Source organism: Pseudophryne corroboree, chromosome 9, assembly GCF_028390025.1.
Source record: "Pseudophryne corroboree isolate aPseCor3 chromosome 9, aPseCor3.hap2, whole genome shotgun sequence".
Lineage (NCBI taxonomy): Eukaryota > Metazoa > Chordata > Amphibia > Anura > Myobatrachidae > Pseudophryne > Pseudophryne corroboree.
Window position 1 is genome coordinate 3,570,663 of NC_086452.1, and position 27,673 is coordinate 3,598,335.

A 27,673-nucleotide genomic window follows, 5' to 3' on the forward strand; every position below is an offset into this window, starting at 1 on the left:
ACCTAACACTAACTTACAGTAGGGACGCTGACCACCACCTAACACTAACTTACAGTAGGGACGCTGACCACCACCTAACACTGTAACTTACAGTAGGGACGCTGACCACCCACCTAACACTAACTTACAGTAGGGACGCCGACCACCACCTAACACTGTAACTTACAGTAGGGACGCTGACCACCACCTAACACTGTAACTTACAGTAGGGACGCTGACCACCACCTAACACTAATTTACAGTAGGGACGCTGACCACCCAGCTAACACTAACTTACAGTAGGGACGCCACCCACCTAACACTAACTTACAGTAGGGACGCCGACCACCACCTAACACTGTAACTTACAGTAGGGACGCTGACCACCCACCTAACAATGTAACTTACAGTAGGGACGCTGACCACCCACCTAACACTAACTTACAGTAGGGACGCTGGCCACCCACCTAACACTAACTTACAGTAGGGACGCTGACCACCCAGCTAACACTAACTTACAGTAGGGACGCCGACCACCTAACACTGTAACTTACAGTAGGGACACCAACCACCCACCTAACACTAACTTACAGTAGGGACACCAACCACCCACCTAACACTGTAACTTACAGTAGGGACACCAACCACCCACCTAACACTAACTTACAGTAGGTACGCTGACGACCACCTAACACTAACTTACAGTAGGGACGCTGACCACCTAACACTAACTTACAGTAGGGACACCGACCACCCACCTAACACTGTAACTTACAATAGGGACGCCGACCACCCACCTAACACTGTAACTTACAATAGGGACGCCGACCACTCACCTAACACTGTAACTTACAGTAGGGAAGCTGACCACCTAGCTAACACTGTAACTTACAGTAGGGACGCTGACCACCCAGCTAACACTGTAACTTACAGTAGGTACGCTGACGACCACCTAACACTAACTTACAGTAGGGATGCTGTCTACCACCTACCACTGTAACTTACAGTAGGGATGCTGTCTACCACCTACCACTGTAACTTACAGTAGGGACGCTGACCACCACCTAACACTAACTTACAGTAGGGACGCTGACCACCACCTAACACTAACTTACAGTAGGGACGCTGACCACCCACCTAACACTAATTTACAATAGGGACGCTGACCACCACCTAACACTAATTTACAGTAGGGACGCGGACCACCACCTAACACTAACTTACAGTAGGGACGCTGACCACCACCTAACACTAACTTACAGTAGGGACGCTGACCACCCACCTAACACTAACTACAGTAGGGACGCTGACCACCCACCTAACACTAATTTACAGTAGGGACGCTGACCACCCAGCTAACACTAACTTACAGTAGGGACGCTGACCAACCAGCTAACACTAACTTACAGTAGGGACGCTGACCAACCAGCTAACACTAACTTACAGTAGGGACGCTGACCACCCAGCTAACACTGTAACTTACAGTAGGGACGCCGACCACCCACCTAACACTGTAACTTACAGTAGGGACGCCGACCACCCACCTAAAACTGTAACTTACATTAGGGACGCTGACCACCCAGCTAACACTGTAACTTACAGTAGGGACGCTGGCCACCTAACACTAACTTACATTAGGGACGCTGACCACCCAGCTAACACTGTAACTTACAGTAGGGACGCTGACCACCCACCTAACACTAACTTACAGTAGGGACGCTGGCCACCCAACTAACACTAACTTACAGTAGGGACGCTGACCACCCAGCTAACACTAACTTACAGTAGGGACGCCGACCACCTAACACTGTAACTTACAGTAGGGACACCAACCACCCACCTAACACTAACTTACAGTAGGGACACCAACCACCCACCTAACACTAACTTACAGTAGGGACACCAACCACCCACCTAACACTAACTTACAGTAGGTACGCTGACGACCACCTAACACTAACTTACAGTAGGGACGCTGACCACCTAACACTAACTTACAGTAGGGACACCGACCACCCACCTAACACTGTAACTTACAATAGGGACGCCGACCACCCACCTAACACTGTAACTTACAATAGGGACGCCGACCACTCACCTAACACTGTAACTTACAGTAGGGACGCTGACCACCCAGCTAACACTGTAACTTACAGTAGGGACGCTGACCACCCAGCTAACACTAACTTACAGTAGGTACGCTGACGACCACCTAACACTAACTTACAGTAGGGATGCTGTCTACCACCTACCACTGTAACTTACAGTAGGGACACAGACCACCACCTAACACTAACTTACAGTAGGGACGCTGACCATCCACCTAACACTGTAACTTACAGTAGGGACACAGACCACCTAACACTGTAACTTACAGTAGGGACGCTGTCCACCACCTAACACTGTAACTTACAGTAGGTACGCCGACGACCACCTAACACTGTAACTTACAGTAGGGACGCTGACCACCACCTAACACTAACTTACAGTAGGGACGCTGAACACCCACCTAACACTGTAACTTACAGTAGGGACGCTGACCACCTAACACTAACTTACAGTAGGGACGCTGACCACCACCTAACACTGTAACTTACAGTACTATATGTGCGTGTGTGACCCATGTAGCGGAGCCCGGGTACTGTGTGTGACCCATGTAGCGGAGCCCGGGTACTGTATGTGCGTGTGACCCATGTAGAGGAGCCCGGGTACTGTGTGTGACCCATGTAGCGGAGCCCGGGTACTGCATGTGCGTGTGACCCATGTAGCGGAGCCCGGGTACTGCATGTGCGTGTGACTCATGTAGCGGAGCCCGGGTACTGTATGTGTGTGTGACCCATGTAGCGGAGCCCGGGTACTGTATGTGTGTGTGACCCATGTAGCGGAGCCCGGGTACTGTATGTGTGTGTGACCCATGTAGCGGAGCCCGGGTACTGTATGTGTGTGTGACCCATGTAGCGGAGCCCGGGTACTGTATGTGTGTGTGAACCATGTAGAGGAACCCGGGTACTGTGTGTGACCCATGTAGCGGAGCCCGGGTACTGCATGCGTGTGTGACCCATGTAGCGGAGACCGGGTACTGTATGTGTGTGTGACCCATGTAGCGGAGACCGGGTACTGTATGTGTGTGTGACCCATGTAGCGGAGCCCGGGTACTGTATGTGTGTGTGACCCATGTAGCGGAGCCCGGGTACTGTATGTGTGTGTGACCCATGTAGCGGAGCCCGGGTACTGTATGTGTGTGCATGTGACGCATGTAGCGGAGCCCGGGTACTGTGTGTGTGACCCATGTAGCGTAGCCCGGTAATGTATGTGTGTGTGTGACCCATGTAGAGGAGACCGGGTACTGTATGTGCGTGTGATCCATGTAGCGGAGCCCGGGTACTGTATGTGCGTGTGACCCATGTAGCGGAGCCCGGGTACTGTAAGTTTGTGTGACCCATGTAGAGGAACCCGGGTACTGTATGTGAGTGTGACCCATGTAGAGGAGCCTGGGTACTGTATGTGCGTGTGACCCATGTAGCGGAGCCCGGGTACCGTATGTGCGTGTGCCCCATGTAGCGGAGCCCGGGTACCGTATGTGCTTGTGACCCATGTAGCGGAGCCCGGGTACTGTATGTGCGTGTGACCCATGTAGCGGAGCCCAAGTACTGTATGTGACCCATGTTGCCGAAACCGGGTACTGTATGTGTGTGAGAACCACGTAGCGGAGACCGGGTACTGTATGTGCGTGTGACCGATGTAGCGGAGCCCGGGTACTGTGTGTGACCCATGTAGCGGAGCCCGGGTAATGTATGTGTGTGTGACCCATGTAGCGGAGCCCGGGTAATGTATGTGTGTGTGACCCATGTAGCGGAGTCCGGGTACTGTATGTGCGTGTGACCCAGGTAGCGGAGCCCGGGTACTGTGTGTGACCCATGTAGCGGAGCCCGGGTACTGTATGTGCGTGTGATCCATGTAGCGGAGCCCGGGTACCTTATGTGCGTGTGACCCAGGTAGCGGAGCCCGGGTACTGTGTGCGCGTGTGACCCATGTAGCGGAGCCCGGGTACTGTGTGTGACCCATGTAGCGGAGCCCGGGTACTGTATGTGCGTGTGATCCATGTAGCGGAGCCTGGGTACTGTGTGTGTGACCCATGTAGAGGAGCCCGGGTACTGTATGTGTGTGTGACCCATGTAGCGGAGCCCGGGTACTGTATGTGACCCATGTAGCGGAGTCCGGGAACTGTATGTGCGTGTGACCCATGTAGCGGAGCCCGGGTACTGTATGTGCGTGCGACCCATGTAGAGGAGCCCGAGTACTGTGTGTGTGTGACCCATGTAGCGGAGCCCGAGTACTTTATGTGTGTGTGTGACCCATGTAGCGGACCCCGGGTACTGTATGTGCGTGTTACCCATGTAGCGGAGCCCGGGTACTGTATGTGTGTGTGACCCATATAACGGAGCCCGGGTACTGTGCGTGACCCATGTAGCGGAGCCCGGGTACTGTGTGCGCGTGACCCATGTAGCGGAGCCCGGGTACGGTGTGTGTGACCCATGTAGCGGAGCCTGGGTACTGTATGTGTGTGTGACCCATGTAGCGGAGCACGGGTACTGTGTGTGACCCATGTAGCGTAGCCCGGGTACTGTATGTGTGTGTGACCCATGTAGCGGAGCCCGGGTACCGTATGTGCGTGTGACCCATGTAGCAGAGCCCGGGTACTGTATGTGCGTGTGACCCGTGTAGAGGTGCCCGGGTACTGTGTGTGTGTGACCCATGTAGCGGAGCCGGGTACTGTGTGTGCGTGTGACCCATGTAGCGGAGCCCCGGTACTGTGTGTGACCCATGTAGCGGAGCCCGGGTACTGTATGTGCGTGTGACCCATGTAGAGGAGCCCGGGCACTGTGTGTGACCCATGTAGAGGAGCCCGAGTACTGTATGTGTGTGTGACCCATGTAGCGGAACCAGGGTACTGTATGTGTGTGTGACCCATGTAGAGGAACCAGGGTACTGTATGTGCGTGTGACCCATGTAGCGGAGCCCGGATACTGTATGTGCGTGTGACCCGTGTAGAGGTGCCCGGGTACTGTGTGTGTGTGACCCATGTAGCGGAGCCCGGGTACTGTGTGTGCGTGTGACCCATATAGCGGAGCCCGGGTACTGTGTGTGCGTGTGACCCATGTAGCGGAGCCCGGGTACTGTGTGTGACCCATGTAGGCGGAGCCCGGGTACTGTATGTGCGTGTGACCCATGTAGCGGAGCCCGGGTACTGTATGGGCGTGTGAACCATGTAGAGGAGCCCGGGCACTGTATGTGCGTGTGACCCATGTAGAGGAGCCCGGGTACTGTGTGTGTCACCCATGTAGAGGAGCTCGAGTACTGTGTGTGTGTAACCCACGTAGCGGAGACCGGGTACTGTATGTGTGTGTGATCCATGTCGCGGAGCCCGGGTACTGTATGTGCGTGTGACCCTTGTAGCGGAGCCCGGGTACTGTGTGTGACCCATGTAGCGGAGCCCGGTAATGTATGTGTGTGTGTGACCCATGTAGAGGAACCCGGGTACTGTATGTGCGTGTGACCCATGTAGCGGAGCCCGGGTACTGTGTGTGACCCATGTAGCGGAGCCCGGTAATGTATGTGTGTGTGTGACCCATGTAGAGGAGCCCGGGTACTGTATGTGCGTGTGATCCATATAGCGGAGCCCGGGTACTGTGTGTGACCCATGTAGCGGAGCCCGGTAATGTATGTGTGTGTGTGACCCATGTAGAGGAACCCGGGTACTGTATGTGCGTGTGACCCATGTAGAGGAGCCCGGGTACTGTATGTGTGTGTGACCCATGTAGCGGAGCCCGGGTACCATATGTGCGTGCGACCCATGTAGCGGAGCCCGGGTACTGTGAGTGTGTGACCCATGTAGCGGAGCCCGGGTACTGTATGTGCGTGTGACCCATGTAGCGGAGCCCGGGTACCGTATGTGCGTGTGACCCAGGTAGCGAAGCCCGGGTACTGTGTGTGACCCATGTAGCGGAGCCCGGGTACTGTATGTGTGTGTGAACCATGTAGAGGAGCCCGGGTACTGTATGTGTGTGTGAACCATGTAGCGGAGCCCGAGTACTGTGTGTGTGTGTGACCCATGTAGCGGAGCCCGAGTACTTTATGTGTGTGTGTGACCCATGTAGCGGAGCCGGGGTACTGTATGCGTGTGTGACCCATGTAGCGGAGCCCGGGTACTGTGTGTGACCCATGTAGCGGAGCCCGGGTACTGTGAGTGTGTGACCCATGTAGCGGAGCCCGGGTACTGTATGTGCGTGTGACCCATGTAGCGGAGCCCGGGTACCGTATGTGCGTGTGACCCAGGTAGCGGAGCCCGGGTACTGTGTGTGACCCATGTAGCGGAGCCCGGGTACTGTATGTGTGTGTGACCCATGTAGAGGAGCCCGGGTACTGTATGTGTGTGTGAACCATGTAGCGGAGCCCGAGTACTGTGTGTGTGTGTGACCCATGTAGCGGAGCCCGAGTACTTTATGTGTGTGTGTGACCCATGTAGCGGAGCCGGGGTACTGTATGCGTGTGTGACCCATGTAGCGGAGCCCGGGTACTGTGTGTGACCCATGTAGCGGAGCCCGGGTACTGTGTGCGCGTGACCCATGTAAGGGAGCCCAGGTACTGTGTGTGTGACCCATGTAGCGGAGCCTGGGTACTGTGTGTGTGTGACCCATGTAGTGGAGCCCGGGTACTGTGTGTGACCCATGTAGCGGAGCCCGGGTACTGTATGTGTGTGTGAGACCCATGTAGAGGAGCCCGGGTACTGTATGTGCGTGTGACCCATTGTAGCGGAGCCTGGGTACCGTATGTGCGTGTGACCCCATGTAGCGGAGCCCGGGTACTGTATGTGTGTGTGTGACCCATGTAGCGGAGCCCGGGTACTGTATGTGTGTGCATGTGACGCATGTAGCGGAGCCCGGGTACTGTGTGTGTGACCCATGTAGCGGAGCCCGGGTACTGTATGTGTGTGAGACCCACCTAGCGGAGACCGGGTACTGTATGTGCGTGTGATCCATGTAGCGGAGCCCAGGTACTGTATGTGCGTGTGACCCATGTAGCGGAGCCCGGGTACTGTGTGCGCGTGTGACCCATGTAGCGGAGCCCGGGTACCGTGTGCGCGTGTGACCCATGTAGCGGAGCCCGGGTACCGTATGTGCGTGTGACCCATGTAGCGGAGCCCGGGTACTGTGTGAGACCCATGTAGCGGAGCCCGGGTACTGTATGTGCGTGTGATCCATGTAGCGGAGCCTGGGTACTGTGTGTGTGTGACCCATGTAGCGGAGCCCGGGTACTGTGTGTGTGTGTGACCCATGTAGCGGAGCCCGGGTACTGTGTGTGTGTGTGACCCATGTAGCGGAGCCCGGGTACTGTATGTGTGTGTGACCCATGTAGCGGAGCCCGGGTACTGTATGTGTGTGTGACCCATGTAGCGGAGCCCGGGTACTGTATGTGACCCATGTAGCGGAGTCCGGGTACTGTATGTGCGTGTGATCCATGTAGCGGAGCCCGGGTACTGTATGTGCGTGTGACCCATGTAGCGGAGCCCGGGTACTGTATGTGCGTGTGACCCATGTAGCGGAGCCCGGGTACTGTATGTGCGTGCGACCCATGTAGAGGAGCCCGAGTACTTTATGTGTGTGTGTGACCCATGTAGCGGAGCCCGGGACTGTATGTGCGTGTTACCCATGTAGCGGAGCCCGGGTACTGTATGTGTGTGTGACCCATGTAACGGAGCCCGGGTACTGTGTGTGACGCATGTAGCGGAGCCCAGGTACTGTGTGTGCGCGTGACCCATGTAGCGGAGCCCGGGTACGGTGTGTGTGACCCATGTAGCGGAGCCCGGGTACTGTGTGTGACCCATGTAGCGGAGCCCGGGTACTGTATGTGCGTGTGACCCATGTAGAGGAGCCCGGGCACTGTGTGTGACCCATGTAGAGGAGCCCGAGTACTGTATGTGTGTGTGTGACCCATGTAGCGGATCCCGGGTACTGTATGTGCGTGTGACCCATGTAGCGGAGCCCAAGTACTGTGTGTGACCCATGCAGCGGAGCCCGGGTACTGTGTGTGACCCATGCAGCGGAGCCCGGGTACTGTATGTGTGTGTGACCCATGTAGAGGAACCAGGGTACTGTATGTGCGTGTGACCCATGTAGCGGAGCCCGGGTACCGTATGTGCGTGTGACCCATGTAGCGGAGCCCGGATACTGTATGTGCGTGTGACCCGTGTAGAGGTGCCCGGGTACTGTGTGTGTGTGTGACCCATGTAGCGGAGCCCGGGTACGTGTGTGCGTGTGACCCATGTAGCGGAGCCCGGGTACTGTGTGTGACCCATGTAGCGGAGCCCGGGTACTGTATGTGCGTGTGACCCATGTAGCGGAGCCCGGGTACTGTATGGGCGTGTGAACCATGTAGAGGAGCCCGGGCACTGTATGTGCGTGTGACCCATGTAGAGGAGCCCGGGTACTGTGTGTGTGTAACCCACGTAGCGGAGACCGGGTACTGTATGTGCGTGTGACCCATGTAGCGGAGCCCGGGTACTGTGTGTGACCCATGTAGCGGAGCCCGGTAATGTATGTGTGTGTGTGACCCATGTAGAGGAACCCGGGTACTGTATGTGCGTGTGACCCATGTAGCGGAGCCCGGGTACTGTGTGTGACCCATGTAGCGGAGCCCGGTAATGTATGTGTGTGTGTGACCCATGTAGAGGAGCCCGGGTACTGTATGTGCGTGTGATCCATGTAGCGGAGCCCGGGTACTGTGTGTGACCCATGTAGCGGAGCCCGGTAATGTATGTGTGTGTGTGACCCATGTAGAGGAACCCGGGTACTGTATGTGCGTGTGACCCATGTAGAGGAGCCCGGGTACTGTATGTGCGTGTGGCCCATGTAGCGGAGCCCGGGTACCATATGTGCGTGTGACCCATGTAGCGGAGCCCGGGTACTGTGTGTGCGTGTGACCCATGTAGCGGAGCCCGGGTACTGTGTGTGCGTGTGACCCATGTAGCGGAGCCCGGGTACTGTGTGTGCGTGTGACCCATGTAGCGGAGCCCGGGTACTGTGTGTGCGTGTGACCCATGTAGCGGAGCCCGGGTACTGTGTGTGTGTGTGACCCATGTAGAGGAGCCCGGGTACTGTGTGTGTGACCCATGTAGAGGAGCCCGGGTACTGTATGTGCGTGTGAACCATGTAGAGGAGCCCGGGTACTGTGTGTGACCCATGTAGAGGAGCCCGAGTACTGTATGTGTGTGTGTGACCCATGTAGCGGATCCCGGGTACTGTATGTGCGTGTGACCCATGTAGCGGAGCCCAAGTACTGTGTGTGACCCATGCAGCGGAGCCCGGGTACTGTGTGTGACCCATGCAGCGGAGCCCGGGTACTGTATGTGTGTGTGACCCATGTAGAGGAACCAGGGTACTGTATGTGCGTGTGACCCATGTAGCGGAGCCCGGGTACCGTATGTGCGTGTGACCCATGTAGCGGAGCCCGGATACTGTATGTGCGTGTGACCCGTGTAGAGGTGCCCGGGTACTGTGTGTGTGTGTGTGTGACCCATGTAGCAGAGCCCGGGTACTATGTGTGCGTGTGACCCATATAGCGGAGCCCGGGTACTGTGTGTGCGTGTGACCCATGTAGCGGAGCCCGGGTACTGTGTGTGACCCATGTAGCGGAGCCCGGGTACTGTATGTGCGTGTGACCCATGTAACAGAGACCGGGTACTGTATGTGTGTGTGATCCATGTCGCGGAGCCCGGGTACTGTATGTGCGTGTGACCCATGTAGCGGAGCCCAGGTACTGTGTGTGACCCATGTAGCGGAGCCCGGTAATGTATGTGTGTGTGTGACCCATGTAGAGGAACCCGGGTACTGTATGTGCGTGTGACCCATGTAGAGGAGCCTGGGTACTGTATGTGCGTGTGACCCATGTAGCGGAGCCCGGGTACCATATGTGCGTGTGACCCATGTAGCGGAGCCCGGGTACTGTGAGTGTGTGACCCATGTAGCGGAGCCCGGGTACTGTATGTGCGTGTGACCCATGTAGCGGAGCCCGGGTACCGTATGTGCGTGTGACCCAGGTAGCGGAGCCCGGGTACTGTGTGTGACCCATGTAGCGGAGCCCGGGTACTGTATGTGTGTGTGACCCATGTAGAGGAGCCCGGGTACTGTATGTGTGTGTGACCCATGTAGCGGAGCCAGAGTACTTTATGTGTGTGTGTGACCCAAGTAGCGGAGCCCGGGTACTGTATGTGTGTGTGACCCATGTAGCGGAGCCCGGGTACTGTGTGTGACCCATGTAGCGGAGCCCGGGTATTGTGTGCGCGTGACCCATGTAGCGGAGCCCGGGTACTGTGTGTGTGACCCATGTAGCGGAGCCTGGGTACTGTGTGTGTGTGACCCATGTAGCGGAGCCCGGGTACTGTGTGTGACCCATGTAGCGGAGCCCGGGTACTGTATGTGTGTGTGAGACCCATGTAGAGGAGCCCGGGTACTGTATGTGCGTGTGACCCATGTAGCGGAGCCTGGGTACCATATGTGCGTGTGACCCCATGTAGCGGAGCCCGGGTACTGTATGTGTGTGTGACCCATGTAGCGGAGCCCGGGTACTGTATGTGTGTGCATGTGACGCATGTAGCGGAGCCCGGGTACTGTGTGTGTGACCCATGTAGCGGAGCCCGGGTACTGTATGTGTGTGAGACCCACCTAGCGGAGACCGGGTACTGTATGTGCGTGTGATCCATGTAGCGGAGCCCGGGTACTGTATGTGCGTGTGACCCATGTAGCGGAGCCCGGGTACTGTGTGCGCGTGTGACCCATGTAGCGGAGCCCGGGTACCGTGTGCGCGTGTGACCCATGTAGCGGAGCCCGGGTACCGTATGTGCGTGTGACCCATGTAGCGGAGCCCGGGTACTGTGTGTGACCCATGTAGCGGAGCCCGGGTACTGTATGTGCGTGTGATCCATGTAGCGGAGCCTGGGTACTGTGTGTGTGTGACCCATGTAGCGGAGCCCAGGTACTGTGTGTGTGTGTGACCCATGTAGAGGAGCCCGGGTACTGTATGTGTGTGTGACCCATGTAGCGGAGCCCGGGTACTGTATGTGACCCATGTAGCGGAGTCCGGGTACTGTATGTGCGTGTGATCCATGTAGCGGAGCCCGGGTACTGTATGTGCGTGTGACCCATGTAGCGGAGCCCGGGTACTGTGTGCGCGTGTGACCCATGTAGCGGAGCCCGGGTACCATGTGCGCGTGTGACCCATGTAGCGGAGCCCGGGTACCGTATGTGCGTGTGACCCATGTAGCGGAGCCCGGGTACTGTATGTGCGTGCGACCCATGTAGAGGAGCCCGAGTACTGTGTGTGTGTGACCCATGTAGCGGAGCCCGAGTACTTTATGTGTGTGTGTGACCCATGTAGCGGACCCCGGGTACTGTATGTGCGTGTTACCCATGTAGCGGAGCCCGGGTACTGTATGTGTGTGTGACCCATGTAACGGAGCCCGGGTACTGTGTGTGACCCATGTAGCGGAGCCCGGGTACTGTGTGTGCGCGTGACCCATGTAGCGGAGCCCGGGTACGGTGTGTGTGACCCATGTAGCGGAGCCCGGGTACTGTGTGTGACCCATGTAGCGGAGCCCGGGTACTGTGTGCGCGTGACCCATGTAGCGGAGCCCGGGTACTGTGTGTGTGACCCATGTAGCGGAGCCTGGGTACTGTGTGTGTGTGTGACCCATGTAGCGGAGCCCGGGTACTGTGTGTGACCCATGTAGCGGAGCCCGGGTACTGTGTGTGACCCATGTAGCGGAGCCCGGGTACTGTATGTGTGTGTGAGACCCATGTAGAGGAGCCCGGGTACTGTATGTGCGTGTGACCCATGTAGCGGAGCCTGGGTACCATATGTGCGTGTGACCCCATGTAGCGGAGCCCGGGTACTGTATGTGTGTGTGACGCATGTAGCGGAGCCCGGGTACTGTGTGTGTGACCCATGTAGCGGAGCCCGGGTACTGTATGTGTGTGAGACCCACCTAGCGGAGACCGGGTACTGTATGTGCGTGTGATCCATGTAGCGGAGCACGGGTACTGTATGTGCGTGTGACCCATGTAGCGGAGCCCGGGTACTGTGTGCGCGTGTGACCCATGTAGCGGAGCCCGGGTACCGTGTGCGCGTGTGACCCATGTAGCGGAGCCCGGGTACCGTATGTACGTGTGACCCATGTAGCGGAGCCCGGGTACTGTGTGTGACCCATGTAGCGGAGCCCGGGTACTGTGTGTGCGCGTGACCCATGTAGCGGAGCCCGGGTACGGTGTGTGTGACCCATGTAGCGGAGCCTGGGTACTGTATGTGTGTGACCCATGTAGCGGAGCCCGGGTACTGTGTGTGACCCATGTAGCGGAGCCCGGGTACTGTGTGCGCGTGACCCATGTAGCGAAGCCCGGGTACTGTGTGTGTGACCCATGTAGCGGAGCCTGGGTACTGTGTGTGTGTGACCCATGTAGCGGAGCCCGGGTACTGTGTGTGTGTGACCCATGTAGCGGAGCCCGGGTACTGTGTGTGACCCATGTAGCGGAGCCCGGGTACTGTATGTGTGTGTGAGACCCATGTAGAGGAGCCCGGGTACTGTATGTGCGTGTGACCCATGTAGCGGAGCCAGGGTACCATATGTGCGTGTGACCCCATGTAGCGGAGCCCGAGTACTTTATGTGTGTGTGTGACCCATGTAGCGGACCCCGGGTACTGTATGTGCGTGTTACCCATGTAGCGGAGCCCGGGTACTGTATGTGTGTGTGACCCATGTAACGGAGCCCGGGTACTGTGTGTGACCCATGTAGCGGAGCCCGGGTACTGTGTGTGCGCGTGACCCATGTAGCGGAGCCCGGGTACGGTGTGTGTGACCCATGTAGCAGAGCCTGGGTACTGTATGTGTGTGTGACCCATGTAGCGGAGCCCGGGTACTGTGTGTGACCCATGTAGCGGAGCCGGGGTACTGTATGTGTGTGTGACCCATGTAGCGGAGCCCGGGTACCGTATGTGCGTGTGACCCATGTAGCGGAGCCCGGGTACTGTATGTGCGTGTGACCCGTGTAGAGGTGCCCGGGTACTGTGTGTGTGTGACCCATGTAGCGGAGCCCGGGTACTGTGTGTGCGTGTGACCCATGTAGCGGAGCCCGGGTACTGTGTGTGCGTGTGACCCATGTAGCGGAGCCCGGGTACTGTGTGTGACCCATGTAGCGGAGCCCGGGTACTGTATGTGCGTGTGACCCATGTAGAGGAGCCCGGGCACTGTGTGTGACCCATGTAGAGGAGCCCGAGTACTGTATGTGTGTGTGTGACCCATGTAGCGGAGCCCAAGTACTGTGTGTGACCCATGCAGCGGAGCCCGGGTACTGTGTGTGACCCATGCAGCGGAGCCCGGGTACTGTGTGTGTGACCCATGTAGCGGAGCCTGGGTACTGTATGTGTGTGTGACCCATGTAGCGGAGCCCGGGTACTGTGTGTGACCCATGTAGCGGAGCCCGGGTACTGTATGTGTGTGTGACTCATGTAGAGGAGCCCGGGTACTGTATGTGCGTGTGACCCATGTAGAGGAGCCCGGGTACTGTATGTGCGTGTGACCCATGTAGAGGAGCCCGGGTACTGTATGTGTGTGTGACCCATGTAGCGGAGCCCGGGTACTGTGTGTGCATGTGACCCATGTAGCGGAGCCCGGGTACTGTATGTGCGTGTGACCCATGTAGAGGAGCCCGGGTACTGTATGTGCGTGTGACCCATGTAGAGGAGCCAGAGTACTGTATGTGTGTGACCCAAGTAGAGGAGCCCGAGTACTGTATGTGTGTGTGTGACCCATGTAGCGGACCCCGGGTACTGTATGTGCGTGTTACCCATGTAGAGGAGCCCAGGTACTGTGTGTGACCCATGCAGCGGAGCCCGGGTACTGTGTGTGACCCATGCAGCGGAGCCCAGGTACTGTGTGTGTGTGTGACCCATGTAGAGGAACCAGGGTACTGTATGTGCGTGTGACCCATGTAGAGGAGCCTGGGTGCTGTATGTGCGTGTGACCCATGTAGCGGAGCCCGGGTACCATATATGCGTGTGACCCATATAGCGGAGCCCGGGTACTGTGTGTGTGTGTACCCCATGTAGCGGAGCCCGGGTACTGTGTGTGACCCATGTAGCGGAGCCCGGGTACTGTATGTGCGTGTGACCCATGTAGAGGAGCCCGGGTACTGTATGGGCGTGTGAACCATGTAGAGGAGCCCGGGCACTGTATGTGCGTGTGACCCATGTAGCGGAGCCCGAGTACTTTATGTGTGTGTGTGACCCATATAGCGGACCCCGGGTACTGTATGTGCGTGTTACCCATGTAGCGGAGCCCGGGTACTGTATGTGTGTGTACCCCATGTAGCGGAGCCCGGGTACTGTATGTGACCCATGTAGCGGAGCCCGGGTACTGTATGGGCGTGTGAACCATGTAGAGGAGCCCGGGCACTGTATGTGCGTGTGACCCATGTAGAGGAGCCCGGGTACTGTGTGTGTCACCCATGTAGAGGAGCTCGAGTACTGTGTGTGTGTGTGACCCATGTAGCGGAGCCCGGGTACTGTATGTGCGTGTGACCCATGTAGAGGAGCCCGGGTACTGTATGGGCGTGTGAACCATGTAGAGGAGCCCGGGCACTGTATGTGCGTGTGACCCATGTAGAGGAGCCCGGGTACTGTGTGTGTCACCCATGTAGAGGAGCTCGAGTACTGTGTGTGTGTGTGACCCATGTAGAGGAGCCCGGGTACTGTGTGTGTCACCCATGTAGAGGAGCTCGAGTACTGTGTGTGTGTGTGACCCACGTAGCGGAGACCGGGTACTGTATGTGTGTGTGACCCATGTAGCGGAGCCCGGGTACTGTAGCGGTGCCCGGGTACTGTGTGTGTGTGTGACCCATGTAGCGGAGCCCGGGTACTGTGTGTGTGTGTGACCCATGTAGCGGAGCCCGGGTACTGTGTGTGTGTGTGACCCATGTAGCGGAGCCCGGGTACTGTATGTGTGTGTGACCCATGTAGCGGAGCCCGGGTACTGTATGTGCGTGTGACCCATGTAGCGGTGCCCGGGTACTGTATGTGACCCATGTAGCGGAGCCCGGGTAATGTATGTGTGTGTGACCCATGTAGAGGAACCCGGGTACTGTATGTGCGTGTGACCCATGTAGCAGAGCCCGGGTACCGTATGTGCGTGTGACCCATGTAGCGGAGCCCGGGTACCGTATGTGCGTGTGACCCATGTAGCGGAGCCCGGGTACTGTGTGTGCGTGTGACCCATGTAGCGGAGCCCGGGTACTGTGTGTGCGGAGCCCGGGTACTGTGTGTGCGTGTGACCCATGTAGCGGAGCCCGGGTACTGTGTGTGCGTGTGACCCATGTAGCGGAGCCCGGGTACTGTGTGTGCGTGTGACCCATGTAGCGGAGCCCGGGTACTGTGTGTGCGTGTGACCCATGTAGCGGAGCCCGGGTACTGTGTGTGACCCATGTAGCGGAGCCCGGGTACTGTATGTGTGTGTGACCCATGTAGAGGAGCCCGGGTACTGTATGTGCGTGTGACCCATGTAGAGGAGCCCGGGTACTGTATGTGCGTGTGAACCATGTAGAGTAGCCCGGGTACTGTATGTGCGTGTGACCCATGTAGAGTAGCCCGGGTACTGTATGTGCATGTGACCCATGTAGAGGAGCCCGGGTACTGTATGTGCGTGTGACCCATGTAGAGGAGCCAGAGTACTGTGTGAGTGTGACCCATGTAGCGGAGCCCGAGTACTGTATGTGTGTGTGTGACCCATGTAGCGGAGCCCGGGTACTGTGTGTGCGTGTGACCCATGTAGCGGAGCCCGGGTACTGTATGTGCGAGTGACCCAGGTAGCGGAGCCCGGGTACTGTGTGTGACCCATGTAGCGGAGCCCGGGTACTGTATGTGCGTGCGACCCATGTAGAGGAGCCCGAGTACTGTGTGTGTGTGACCCATGTAGCGGAGCCCGAGTACTTTATGTGTGTGTGTGACCCATGTAGCGGACCCTGGGTACTGTATGTGCATGTTACTCATGTAGCGGAGCCCGGGTACTGTATGTGTGTGTGACCCATGTAGCGGAGCCCGGGTACTGTGTGTGACCCATGTAGCGGAGCCCGGGTACTGTGTGTGCGCGTGTGACCCATGTAGCGGAGCCCGGGTACTGTGTGTGCGTGTGACCCATGTAGCGGAGCCCGGGTACTGTGTGTGCGTGTGATCCATGTAGCGGAGCCCGGGTACTGTGTGTGTGTGACCCATGTAGCGGAGCCCAGGTACTGTATGTGTGTGTGACCCATGTAGCGGAGCCCGGGTAATGTATGTGTGTGTGACCTATGTAGAGGAACCCGGGTACTGTATGTGCGTGTGACCCATGTAGAGGAGCCCGGGTACTGTATGTGCGTGTGACCCATGTAGCGGAGCCCGGGTACCGTATGTGCGTGTGACCCATGTAGCGGAGCCCGGGTACCATATGTGCGTGTGACCCATGTAGCGGAGCCCGGGGACCTTATGTGCGTGTGACCCAGGTAGCGGAGCCCGGGTACTGTGTGTGACCCATGTAGCAGAGCCTGGGTACTGTGTGTGTGACCCATGTAGCGGAGCCCGGGTAATGTGTGTGACCCATGTAGCGGAGCCCGGGTACTGTATGTGCGCGTGACCCATGTAGCGGAGCCCGGGTACTGTGTGTGTGACCCATGTAGTGGAGCCCGGGTACTGTGTGTGAACCATGTAGCGGAGCCCGGGTACTGTGTGTGAACCATGTAGCGGAGCCCGGGTACTGTGTGTGAACCATGTAGCGGAGCCCGGGTACTGTATGTGTGTGACCCATGTAGAGGAGCCCGGGTACTGTATGTGCGTGTGAACCATGTAGAGGAGCCCGGGTACTGTATATGCGTGTGAACCATGTAGAGGAGCCCGAGTACTGTGTGTGTGTGACCCATGTAGCGGAGCCTGGGTACTGTATGTGTGTGTGTGACCCATATAGCGGAGCCCGGGTACTGTATGTGTGTGCATGTGACCCATGTAGCGGAGCCCGGGTACTGTATGTGCGTGTGACCCATGTAGAGGAGCCCGGGGTACTGTATGTGCGTGTGACCCATGTTGAGGAGCCCGGGTACTGTATGTGCGTGTGACCCATGTAGAGTAGCCCGGGTACTGTATGTGCGTGTGACCCATGTAGAGTAGCCCGGGTACTGTAAGTGCGTGTGACCCATGAAGAGGAGCCCGGGTACTGTATGTGTGTGACCCATGTAGCGGAGCCCGAGTACTGTAAGTGCGTGTTACCCATGTAGAGGAGCCCAGGTACTGTGTGTGACCCATGCAGCGGAGCCCGGGTACTGTGTGTGACCCATGCAGCGGAGCCCGGGTACTGTATGTGCGTGTGACCCATGTAGAGGAGCCCGGGTACTGTATGTGCGTGTGACCCATGTAGTGGAGCCTGGGTACCGTATGTGCGTGTGACCCATGTAGCGGAGCCCGGGCACTGTATGTGCGTGTGACCCATGTAGCGGTGCCCGGGTACTGTGTGTGTGTGTGTGTGTGTGTGAGACCCATGTAGCGGAGCCCGGGTACTGTGTGTGCGTGTGACCCATGTAGCGGAGCCCGGGTACTGTGTGTGACCCATGTAGCGGAGCCCGGGTACTGTGTGTGCGTGTAACCCATGTAGAGGAGCCCGGATACTGTATGTGCGTGTGAACCATGTAGAGGAGCCCGGGCACTGTATGTGCGTGTGACCCATGTACAGGAGTCCGGTTACTGTATGTGTGTGACCCATGTAGAGGAGACCGAGTACTGTGTGTGTGTGACCCATGTAGCGGAGCCCAGGTACTGTATGTGTGTGTGTGTGACCCATGTAGCGGAGCCCGGGTACTGTATGTGCGTGTGACCCATGTAGAGGAGACCGAGTACTGTGTGTGTGTGACCCATGTAGCGGAGCCCGAGTACTGTATGTGTGTGACCCATGTAGCGGACCCCGGGTACTGTATGTGCGTGTTACCCATGTAGCGGAGCCCGGGTACTGTGTGTGACCCATATAGCGGAGCCCGGGTACTGTGTGTGTGTGTGTGTGACCCATGTAGCGGAGCCCGGGTACTGAATGTGTGTGTGTGACCCATGTAGCGGAGCCCGGGCACTGTATGTGTGTGTGACCCATGCAGCGGAGCCCGGGTACTGTGTGTGACCCATGCAGCGGAGCCCGGGTACTGTGTGTGACCCATGTAGCGGAGCCCGGGTACTGTGTGTGACCCATGTAGCGGAGCCCGGGTACTGTGTGTGCGTGTGACCCATGTAGCGGAGCCCGGGTACTGTATGTGTGTGTGACCCATGTAGCGGAGCCCGGGTACTGTATGTGTGTGTGACCCATGTAGCGGAGCCCGGGTACTCTATGTGTGTGTGACCCATATAGCGGAGCCCGGGTACTCTATGTGTGTGTGACCCATGTAGAGGAGCCCGGGTACTGTGTGTGACCCATGTAGCGGAGCCCGGGTACTGTGTGTGTGACCCATGTAGCGGAGCCCGGGTACTGTATGTGTGTGTGACCCATGTAGCGGAGCCCGGTTACTGTATGTGTGTGTGACCCATGTAGCTGTATGTGTGTGCATGTGTGTGCATGTGACCCATGTAGCGGAGCCCGGGTACTGTATGTGCGTGTGACCCATGTAGAGGAGCCCCGAGTACTGTGTGTGTGTGACCCATGTAGCGGAGCCCGAGTACTGTATGTGTGTGTGTGACCCATGTAGCGGACCCCGGGTACTGTATGTGCGTGTTACCCATGTAGCGGAGCCCGGGTACTGTATGTGTGTGTGACCAATGTAGCGGAGCCCGGGTACTGTGTGTGACCCATGTAGCGGAGCCCGGGTACTGTGTGTGCGCGTGACCCATGTAGCGGAACCCGGGTACTGCGTGTGTGTGTGACCCATGTAGCGGAGCCCGGGTACTGTGTGTGTGTGTGTGACCCATGTAGCAAGGCCCAGGTACTGTGTGTGTGTGACCCATGCAGCGGAGCCCGGGTACTGTGTGTGACCCATGTAGCGGAGCCCGGGTACTGTATGTGTGTGTGACCCATATAGAGGAACCCGGGTACTGTATGTGCGTGTGACCCATGTAGCGGAGCCCGGGTACTGTGTGTGACCCATGTAGCGGAGCCCAGGTACTGTGTGTGTGTGTGACCCATGTAGAGGCGCCCGGGTACTGTGTGTGCGTGTGACCCATGTAGCGGAGCCCGGGTACCGTATGTGCGTGTGACCCCATGTAGCGGAGCCCGGGTACTGTATGTGTGTGTGACCCATGTAGAGGAGCCCGGGTACTGTGTGTGACCCATGTAGCGGAGCCCGGGTACTGTATGTGTGTGTGACCCACGTAGCGGAGCCCGGGTACTGTATGTGTGTGTGACCCATGTAGAGGAGCCCGGGTACTGTATGTGCGTGTGACCCATGTAGCGGAGCCCGGGTACTGTATGTGTGTGTGACCCACGTAGCGGAGCCCGGGTACTGTATGTGTGTGTGACCCATGTAGAGGAGCCCGGGTACTGTATGTGTGTGTGACCCATGTAGAGGAGCCCGGGTACTGTATGTGTGTGTGACCCATGTAGAGTAGCCCGGGTACTGTAAGTGCGTGTGACCTATGTAGAGGAGCCCGGGTACAGTATGTGCGTGTGACCTATGTAGAGGAGCCCGGGTACAGTATGTGCGTGTGACCCATGTAGCGGAGCCAGAGTACTGTATGTGTGTGACCCATGTAGCGGAGCCCGGGTACTGTATGTGCGTGTGACCCATGTAGCGGAGCCCGAGTACTGTATGTGCGTGTGACCCATGTAGCGGAGCCAGAGTACTGTATGTGTGTGACCCATGTAGCGGAGCCCGGGTACTGTATGTGACCCATGTAGCGGAGCCCGGGTACTGTATGTGCGTGTGACCCATGTAGAGGAGCCCGGGGTACTGTATGTGCGTGTGACCCATGTAGAGGAGCCCGGGTACTGTATGTGCGTGTGACCCATGTAGAGTAGCCCGGGTACTGTATGTGCGTGTGACCCATGAAGAGGAGCCCGGGTACTGTATGTGTGTGACCCATGTAGCGGAGCCCGAGTACTGTATGTGTGTGTGTGACCCATGTAGCGGACCCCGGGTACTGTATGTGCGTGTTACCCATGTAGAGGAGCCCAGGTACTGTGTGTGACCCATGCAGCGGAGCCCGGGTACTGTGTGTGACCCATGCAGCGGAGCCCGGGTACTGTATGTGCGTGTGACCCATGTAGAGGAGCCCGGGTACTGTATGTGCATGTGACCCATGTAGCGGAGCCTGGGTACCGTATGTGCGTGTGAACCATGTAGCGGAGCCCGGGTACTGTATGTGCGTGTGACCCATGTAGCGGTGCCCGGGTACTGTGTGTGTGTGCGTGTGACCCATGTAGCGGAGCCCGGGTACTGTGTGTGCGTGTGACCCATGTAGCGGAGCCCGGGTACTGTATGTGCGTGTGACCCATGTAGCGGAGCCCGGGTACTGTGTGTGACCCATGTAGCGGAGCCCGGGTACTGTGTGTGCGTGTGACCCATGTAGAGGAGCCCGGATACTGTATGTGCGTGTGAACCATGTAGAGGAGCCCGGGCACTGTATGCGCGTGTGACCCATGTAGAGGAGCCCGGGTACTGTATGTGCGTGTGACCCATGTAGCGGAGCCCGGGTACTGTGTGTGACCCATGTAGCGGAGCCCGGGTACTGTGTGTGCGTGTGACCCATGTAGAGGAGCCCGGATACTGTATGTGCGTGTGAACCATGTAGAGGAGCCCGGGCACTGTATGTGTGTGACCCATGTAGAGGAGACCGAGTACTGTGTGTGTGTGACCCATGTAGCGGAGCCCAGGTACTGTATGTGTGTGTGTGTGACCCATGTAGCGGAGCCCGGGCACTGTATGTGCGTGTGACCCATGTAGAGGAGCCCGGGTACTGTGTGTGTGTGTGTGTGTGTGTGTGACCCATGTAGCGGAGCCCGGGTACTGTATGTGCGTGTGACCCATGTAGAGGAGCCCGGGCACTGTATGTGCGTGTGACCCATGTAGAGGAGCCCGGGTACTGTGTATGTGTGTGTGTGACCCATGTAGCGCAGCCCGGGTACTGTGTGTGTGTGTGTGTGTGTGTGTGTGACCCATGTAGAGGAGCCCGGGTACTGTGTGTGTGTGTATGTGTGTGTGACCCATGTAGCGGAGCCAGGGTACTGTGTGTGACCCATGCAGCGGAGCCCGGGTACTGTGTGTGACCCATGCAGCGGAGCCCGGGTACTGTGTGTGACCCATGCAGCGGAGCCCGGGTACTGTGTGTGACCCATGCAGCGGAGCCCGGGTACTGTGTGTGACCCATGTAGCGGAGCCCGGGTACTGTGTGTGACCCATGTAGCGGAGCCCGGGTACTGTGTGTGCGTGTGACCCATGTTGCGGAGCCCGGGTACTGTGTGTGCGTGTGACCCATGTTGCGGAGCCCGGGTACTGTATGTGTGTGTGACCCATGTAGAGGAGCCCGGGTACTGTATGTGTGTGTGACCCATGTAGCGGAGCCCGGGTACTGTATGTGTGTGACCCATGTAACGGAGCCCGAGTACTGTGTGTGTGTGTGTGACCCATGTAGCGGAGCCCGGGTACTGTATATGTGTGTGACCCATATAGCGGAGCCCGGGTACTGTGTGTGACCCATGTAGCGGAGCCCGGTTACTGTATGTGTGTGTGACCCATGTAGCTGTATGTGTGTGCATGTGTGTGCATGTGACCCATGTAGCGGAGCCCGGGTACTGTATGTGCGTGTGACCCATGTAGAGGAGCCCGAGTACTGTATGTGTGTGTGACCCATGTAGCGGAGCCCGGTTACTGTATGTGTGTGTGACCCATGTAGCTGTATGTGTGTGCATGTGTGTGCATGTGACCCATGTAGCGGAGCCCGGGTACTGTATGTGTGTGTGACCCATGTAGTGGAGCCCGGGTACTGTATGTGTGTGTGACCCATGTAGCGGACCCCGGGTACTGTATGTGCGTGTTACCCATGTAGCGGAGCCCGGGTACTGTATGTGTGTGTGACCAATGTAGCGGAGCCCGGGTACTGTGTGTGACCCATGTAGCGGAGCCCGGGTACTGTATGTGCGCGTGACCCATGTAGCGGAACCCGGGTACTGCGTGTGTGTGTGACCCATGTAGCGGAGCCCGGGTACTGTGTGTGTGTGTGACCCATGTAGCAAGGCCCAGGTACTGTGTGTGTGTGACCCATGCAGCGGAGCCCGGGTACTGTGTGTGACCCATGTAGCGGAGCCCGGGTACTGTGTGTGTGTGTGACCCATATAGAGGAACCCGGGTACTGTATGTGCGTGTGACCCATGTAGCGGAGCCCGGGTACTGTGTGTGACCCATGTAGCGGAGCCCGGGTACTGTATGTGTGTGTGACCCATATAGAGGAACCCGGGTACTGTATGTGCGTGTGACCCATGTAACGGAGCCCGGGTACTGTGTGTGACCCATGTAGCGGAGCCCGGGTACTGTATGTGTGTGTGACCCATGTAGCGGAGCCCGGGTACTGTAAGTGCGTGTGAACCATGTAAAGGAGCTTGGGTACTGTATGTGCGTGTGACCCATGTAGAGGAGCCCGGGTACTGTATGTGCGTGTGAACCATGTAGAGGAGCCCGGGTACTGTATGTGCGTGTGACCTATGTAGAGGAGCCCGGGTACTGTGTGTGTGACCCATGTAGCGGAGCCCGGGTACTGTGTGTGACCCATGTAGCGGAGCCCGGGTACTGTGTGTGACCCATGTAGCGGAGCCCGGGTACTGTGTGTGACCCATGTAGCGGAGCCCGGGTACTGTGTGTGACCCATGTAGCGGAGCCTGGGTACTGTATGTGCGTGTGACCCATGTAGCGGAGCCCGAGTACTGTATGTGCGTGTGACCCATGTAGCGGAGCCCGGGTACTGTATGTGACCCATGTAGCGGAGCCCGGGTACTGTATGTGTGTGTGGATGGACCATGTGGACACCGCACTATGTGTGTGATCCATGTAGCGGAGCCCGGGTACTGTGTGTGACCCATGTAGCGGATCCCGGGTACTGTGTGTGACCCATGTAGCGGAGCCCGGGTACTGTGTGTGACCCATGTAGCGGAGCCCGGGTACTGTGTGTGACCCATGTAGCGGAGCCCGGGTACTGTATGTGTGTGTGACCCATGTAGCGGAGCCCGGCTGCTGTATGCATGTGTGACCCATGTAGAGGAGCCCAAGTACTTTATGTGTGTGTGACCCATGTAGCGGAGCCCGGGTACTGTATGTGTGTGTGTGACCCATATAGCGGAGCCCGGGTACTGTATGTGACCCATGTAGCGGAGCCCGGGTACTGTGTGTGTGACCCATGTAGCGGAGCCCAGGTACTGTGTGTGTGTGTGTGTGACCCATGTAGCGGAGCCCGGGTACTGTGTGTGTGTGACCCATGTAGTGGAGCCCGGGTACTGTGTGTGTGTGTGTGACCCATGTAGTGGAGCCTGGGTACTGTATGTGTGTGTGACCCATGTAGTGGAGCCCGGGTACTGTATGTGTGTGTGACCCATGTAGCGGAGCCCGGGTACTGTATGGATGGACCATGTGGACACCGCACCCGGGCACTGTGAGCACCGTGTGTGTGGACCCTGTGGGCACCATAGCCGGGCACTATGTGTGGTCCCTGTGGGCACCACAGCCGGGCACTGTGTGGTCCCTGTGGGCACCACAGCCGGGCACTGTGTGGTCCCTGTGGGCACCACAGCCGGGCACTGTGTGGTCCCTGTGGGCACCACAGCCGGGCACTGTGTGTGCGAGGACCCTGTGGGCACCATAGCCGGCCACTCTGCGAGGACCCTGTGGGCACCATGGCCGGCCACTGTGCGAGGACCCTGTGGGCACCATGGCCGGCCACTGTGCGAGGACCCTGTGGGCACCATAGCCGGCCACTGTGCGAGGACCCTGTGGGCACCATAGCCGGCCACTGTGCGAGGACCCTGTGGGCACCATAGCCGGCCACTGTGTGAGGACCCTGTGGGCACCATAGCCGGCCACTGTGCGAGGACCCTGTGGGCACCATAGCCGGCCACTGTGTGAGGACCCTGTGGGCAACAAAGCCGGGCACTGTGTGAGGACCCTGTGGGCACCATAGCCGGGCACTGTGTGAGGACCCTGTGGGCACCATAGCCGGGCACTGTATGTTTGTGTGAGGACCCTGTGGGCACCATAGCCGGGCACTGTGTGAGGACCTTGTGGGCACCATAGCCGGCCACTGTGTGAGGACCCTGTGGGCACCATAGCCAGGCACTGTGTGTGTGAGGACCCTGTGGGCAACAAAGCCGGGCACTGTGTGTGTGTGTGTGAGGACCCTGTGGGCAACAAAGCCGGGCACTGTGCGAGGACCCTGTGGGCACCATAGCCGGGCACTGTGTGAGGACCCTGTGGGCACCATAGCCGGGCACTGTGTGAGGACCCTGTGGGCACCATAGCCGGGCACTGTGTGTGTGTGTGAGGACCCTGTGGGCAACAAAGCCGGGCACTGTGCGAGGACCCTGTGGGCACCATAGCCGGGCAGTGTGTGTGTGTGGACCCTGTGGGCAACATAGCCGGGCACTGCGTGTGTGGACCCTGTGGGCACCATAGCCGGGCACTGTGTGTGTGTGTGTGTGTGTGTGTGTGTGTGTGTGTGTGTGTGTGTGTGTGTGTGTGGACCCTGTGGGCACCATAGCCGGGCACTGTGTGTGTGTGTGGACCCTGTGGGCACCATAGCCGGGCACTGTAAGGCATCTGCCATCTCACCATCCGGCTGCCGCTCCCGGTGACACTGGTAGGAATACTCCACGCCCAAATTATCCAAATATTCCTTCACTTCCTCCTCGTTTTTGAAGTCCACCAGCCCCGCCATGTCCCGGCGCGTGAGCTCACACCCGGCTGTCACCGCTCCAATGATAAAAGATCAGGACTATGGGCGGCGCCATCTTGGGACGCACAGCAGCGACCGTCACACATCACGTGACTGATCCATGCGTATCACCTCCAACGTGAACGTATCAGTCCATGAACCGCACAATGCTAACCAGATCAGTGCGCGCTGTGAGGTGACCGGGACTCGTTTCTCCCTCTCAGTGATATTATATAGAACCTGTCCTGTAATACTCAGTCTCAGTGTATGTACAGGGGCAGCAGGAGGTGGCACTGTCACCCTGGTTATTATACACAGGGCATTGGCTCAGTCCATTATGTTGTGTAACATAAACCACACAGTGACGTGAGGCAGATCCATACCAGGGCCGAAACTAGGATTTTTGTCACCCGGGGCAAGGTAGTCATTTGACACACACACCCCCCACAAAAAAAAAAGATTTTTTTTTTTTTTACAATAAATAAATAAAAAAAAAAAAAAAAATAAACATTTTAAAATAAATAAATACATGAATAAAAATATTATATATATATATATATATATATATATATATCTCTTTCAGAACTTTTTTACCTGAAAAATTGCCTTTTCTAACATAAATTTCATATCCAGGAAAAGGTGTCCACATTTTACACAGTACGACAGGCAAGTGTCCCCATTTTACACATTGCGGCAGACAGGTGACCCCATTTTACACATTGCGGCAGACAGGTGACCCCATTTTACACATTGCGGCAGACAGGTGACCCCATTTTACACATTGCGGCAGACACGTGTCCCCATTTTACACAGTACGACAGGCAAGTGTCCCCATTTTACACATTGCGGCAGACAGGTGACCCCATTTTACACATTGCGGCAGACAGGTGACCCCATTTTACACATTGCGGCAGACAGGTGACCCCATTTTACACATTGCGGCAGACACGTGTCCCCATTTTACACAGTACGACAGGCAAGTGTCCCCATTTTACACATTGCGGCAGACAGGTGACCCCATTTTACACAGTACGCTGGCAAGTGTCCCCATTTTACACATTGCGGCAGACACGTGTCCCCATTTTACACATTGCGGCAGACACGTGTCCCCATTTTACACATTGCGGCAGGCACGTGTCCCCATTTTACACATTGCGGCAGACAGGTGACCCCATTTTACACATTGCGGCAGGAAAAAGTGTCCCCATTTTACACATTGCGGCAGACACGTGTCCCCATTTTACACAGTACGACAGGCAAGTGTCCCCATTTTACACATTGCGGCAGACAGGTGACCCCATTTTACACATTGCGGCAGGAAAAAGTGTCCCCATTTTACACATTGCGGCAGACAGGTGTCCCCATTTTACACATTGCGGCAGGAAAAAGTGTCCCCATTTTACACATTGCGGCAGACAGGTGTCCCCATTTTACACATTGCGGCAGGAAAAAGTGTCCCCATTTTACACATTGCGGCAGGCACGTGTCCCCATTTTACACATTGCGGCAGACAGGTGACCCCATTTTACACATTGCGGCAGGAAAAAGTGTCCCCATTTTACACATTGCGGCAGGAAAAAGTGTCCCCATTTTACACATTGCGGCAGGAAAAAGTGTCCCCATTTTACACATTGCGGCAGACAGGTCCCCATTTTACACATTCCGGCAGATGGTGGGGAGAGGGAGGGAGGGAGGGAGAGAGAGAGAGAGGGAGGGAGAGGGGCTGACTTACATTTGAAGCGGTTCTCGCCGCTCTTCAGCCGCCTCTCCCTTCTCGTCTGCGCGGCTCCCCCTTCTCCGTCCTCCCGAGTGCCCAGCTCGGGGGGCGGGGTTTCGTGGAATGACGCGTTTGCGTCGTGACGTCACGACGCAATCGCGTCATTCCGCGAAACCCCGCCCCCCCGAGCTGGGCACTCGGGAGGACGGAGAAGGGGGTTTCAATTTTCAAAGTACAAAGAAGTGCCGCGGCGCTGCACTGGCGCATAGGGAGAGGGTGTTAGGGGGTCTCGGCGCCCCCTCCAATCCGGCGCCCAGCTCGCCTGCCCCCCTAGCCCCCCCCTAGTTTCGGCCCTGTCCATACCATACCTCCCAACATGACCTCTCCAGGTGGACACACAATGCTCTGCTTCTGGACTTTTTTCTCAATTTGTGATTGCCAGCACCTGTGTGGAACAGGTTAATGGATAAGAAAGGTGTTCAGCACAGGTGATGGTAATCACACAGTAAGAGGGAAGTGCAGGAGCAGAGCATTGTGTCCCCCTGGAGAGGGTCATGTTGGGAGGTATGACATAGGTATGAGCACTGGGTCAGTATTAGGCTACAGCACAGGTGATGGTAATCATACAGTAAGAGGGAAGAGCAGGAGCAGAGCATTGTGTCCTCCTGGAGAGGTCATGTTGGGAGGTATGACTTAGGTATGAGCACTGGGTCAGTATTAGGGTACAGCACAGGTGATGGTAATCATACAGTAAGAGGGAAGAGCAGGAGCAGAGCATTGTGTCCTCCTGGAGAGGTTATGTTGGGTGGTATGACATAGGTATGAGCACTGGGTCAGTATTAGGGTACAGTACAGGTGATGGTAATCATACAGTTAGAGGGAAGAGCAGGAGTAGAGCATTGTGTCCCTCCTGGAGAGGTCATGTTGGGAGGTATGACATAGGTATGAGCACTGGGTCAGTATTAGGGTACAGCACAGGTGATGGTAATCATACAGTAAGAGGGAAGAGCAGGAGCAGAGCATTGT

At 57.3% G+C, this 27,673-nt stretch overlaps 1 protein-coding gene across 2 annotated transcripts in view; it reads right to left on the reverse strand.

Annotated features, from left to right (window-relative positions):
- The window catches only part of LOC134957195 (cytochrome c oxidase assembly factor 7), a 109,032-nt gene extending 83,984 nt beyond the window's left edge, over window positions 1-25,048 (reverse strand). For both annotated transcript variants that reach the window (XR_010186521.1, XM_063938891.1), the window contains exon 1: window positions 24,828-25,048. Coding sequence is in view for 1 of the 2 variants with exons in the window: in XM_063938891.1 (XP_063794961.1) it covers window positions 24,828-24,933 (106 nt within the window). In the remaining variant the exon portion in view is untranslated. The remainder of the gene's footprint in view (window positions 1-24,827) is intronic.
- Window positions 25,049-27,673: the final 2,625 nt, after the last annotated feature.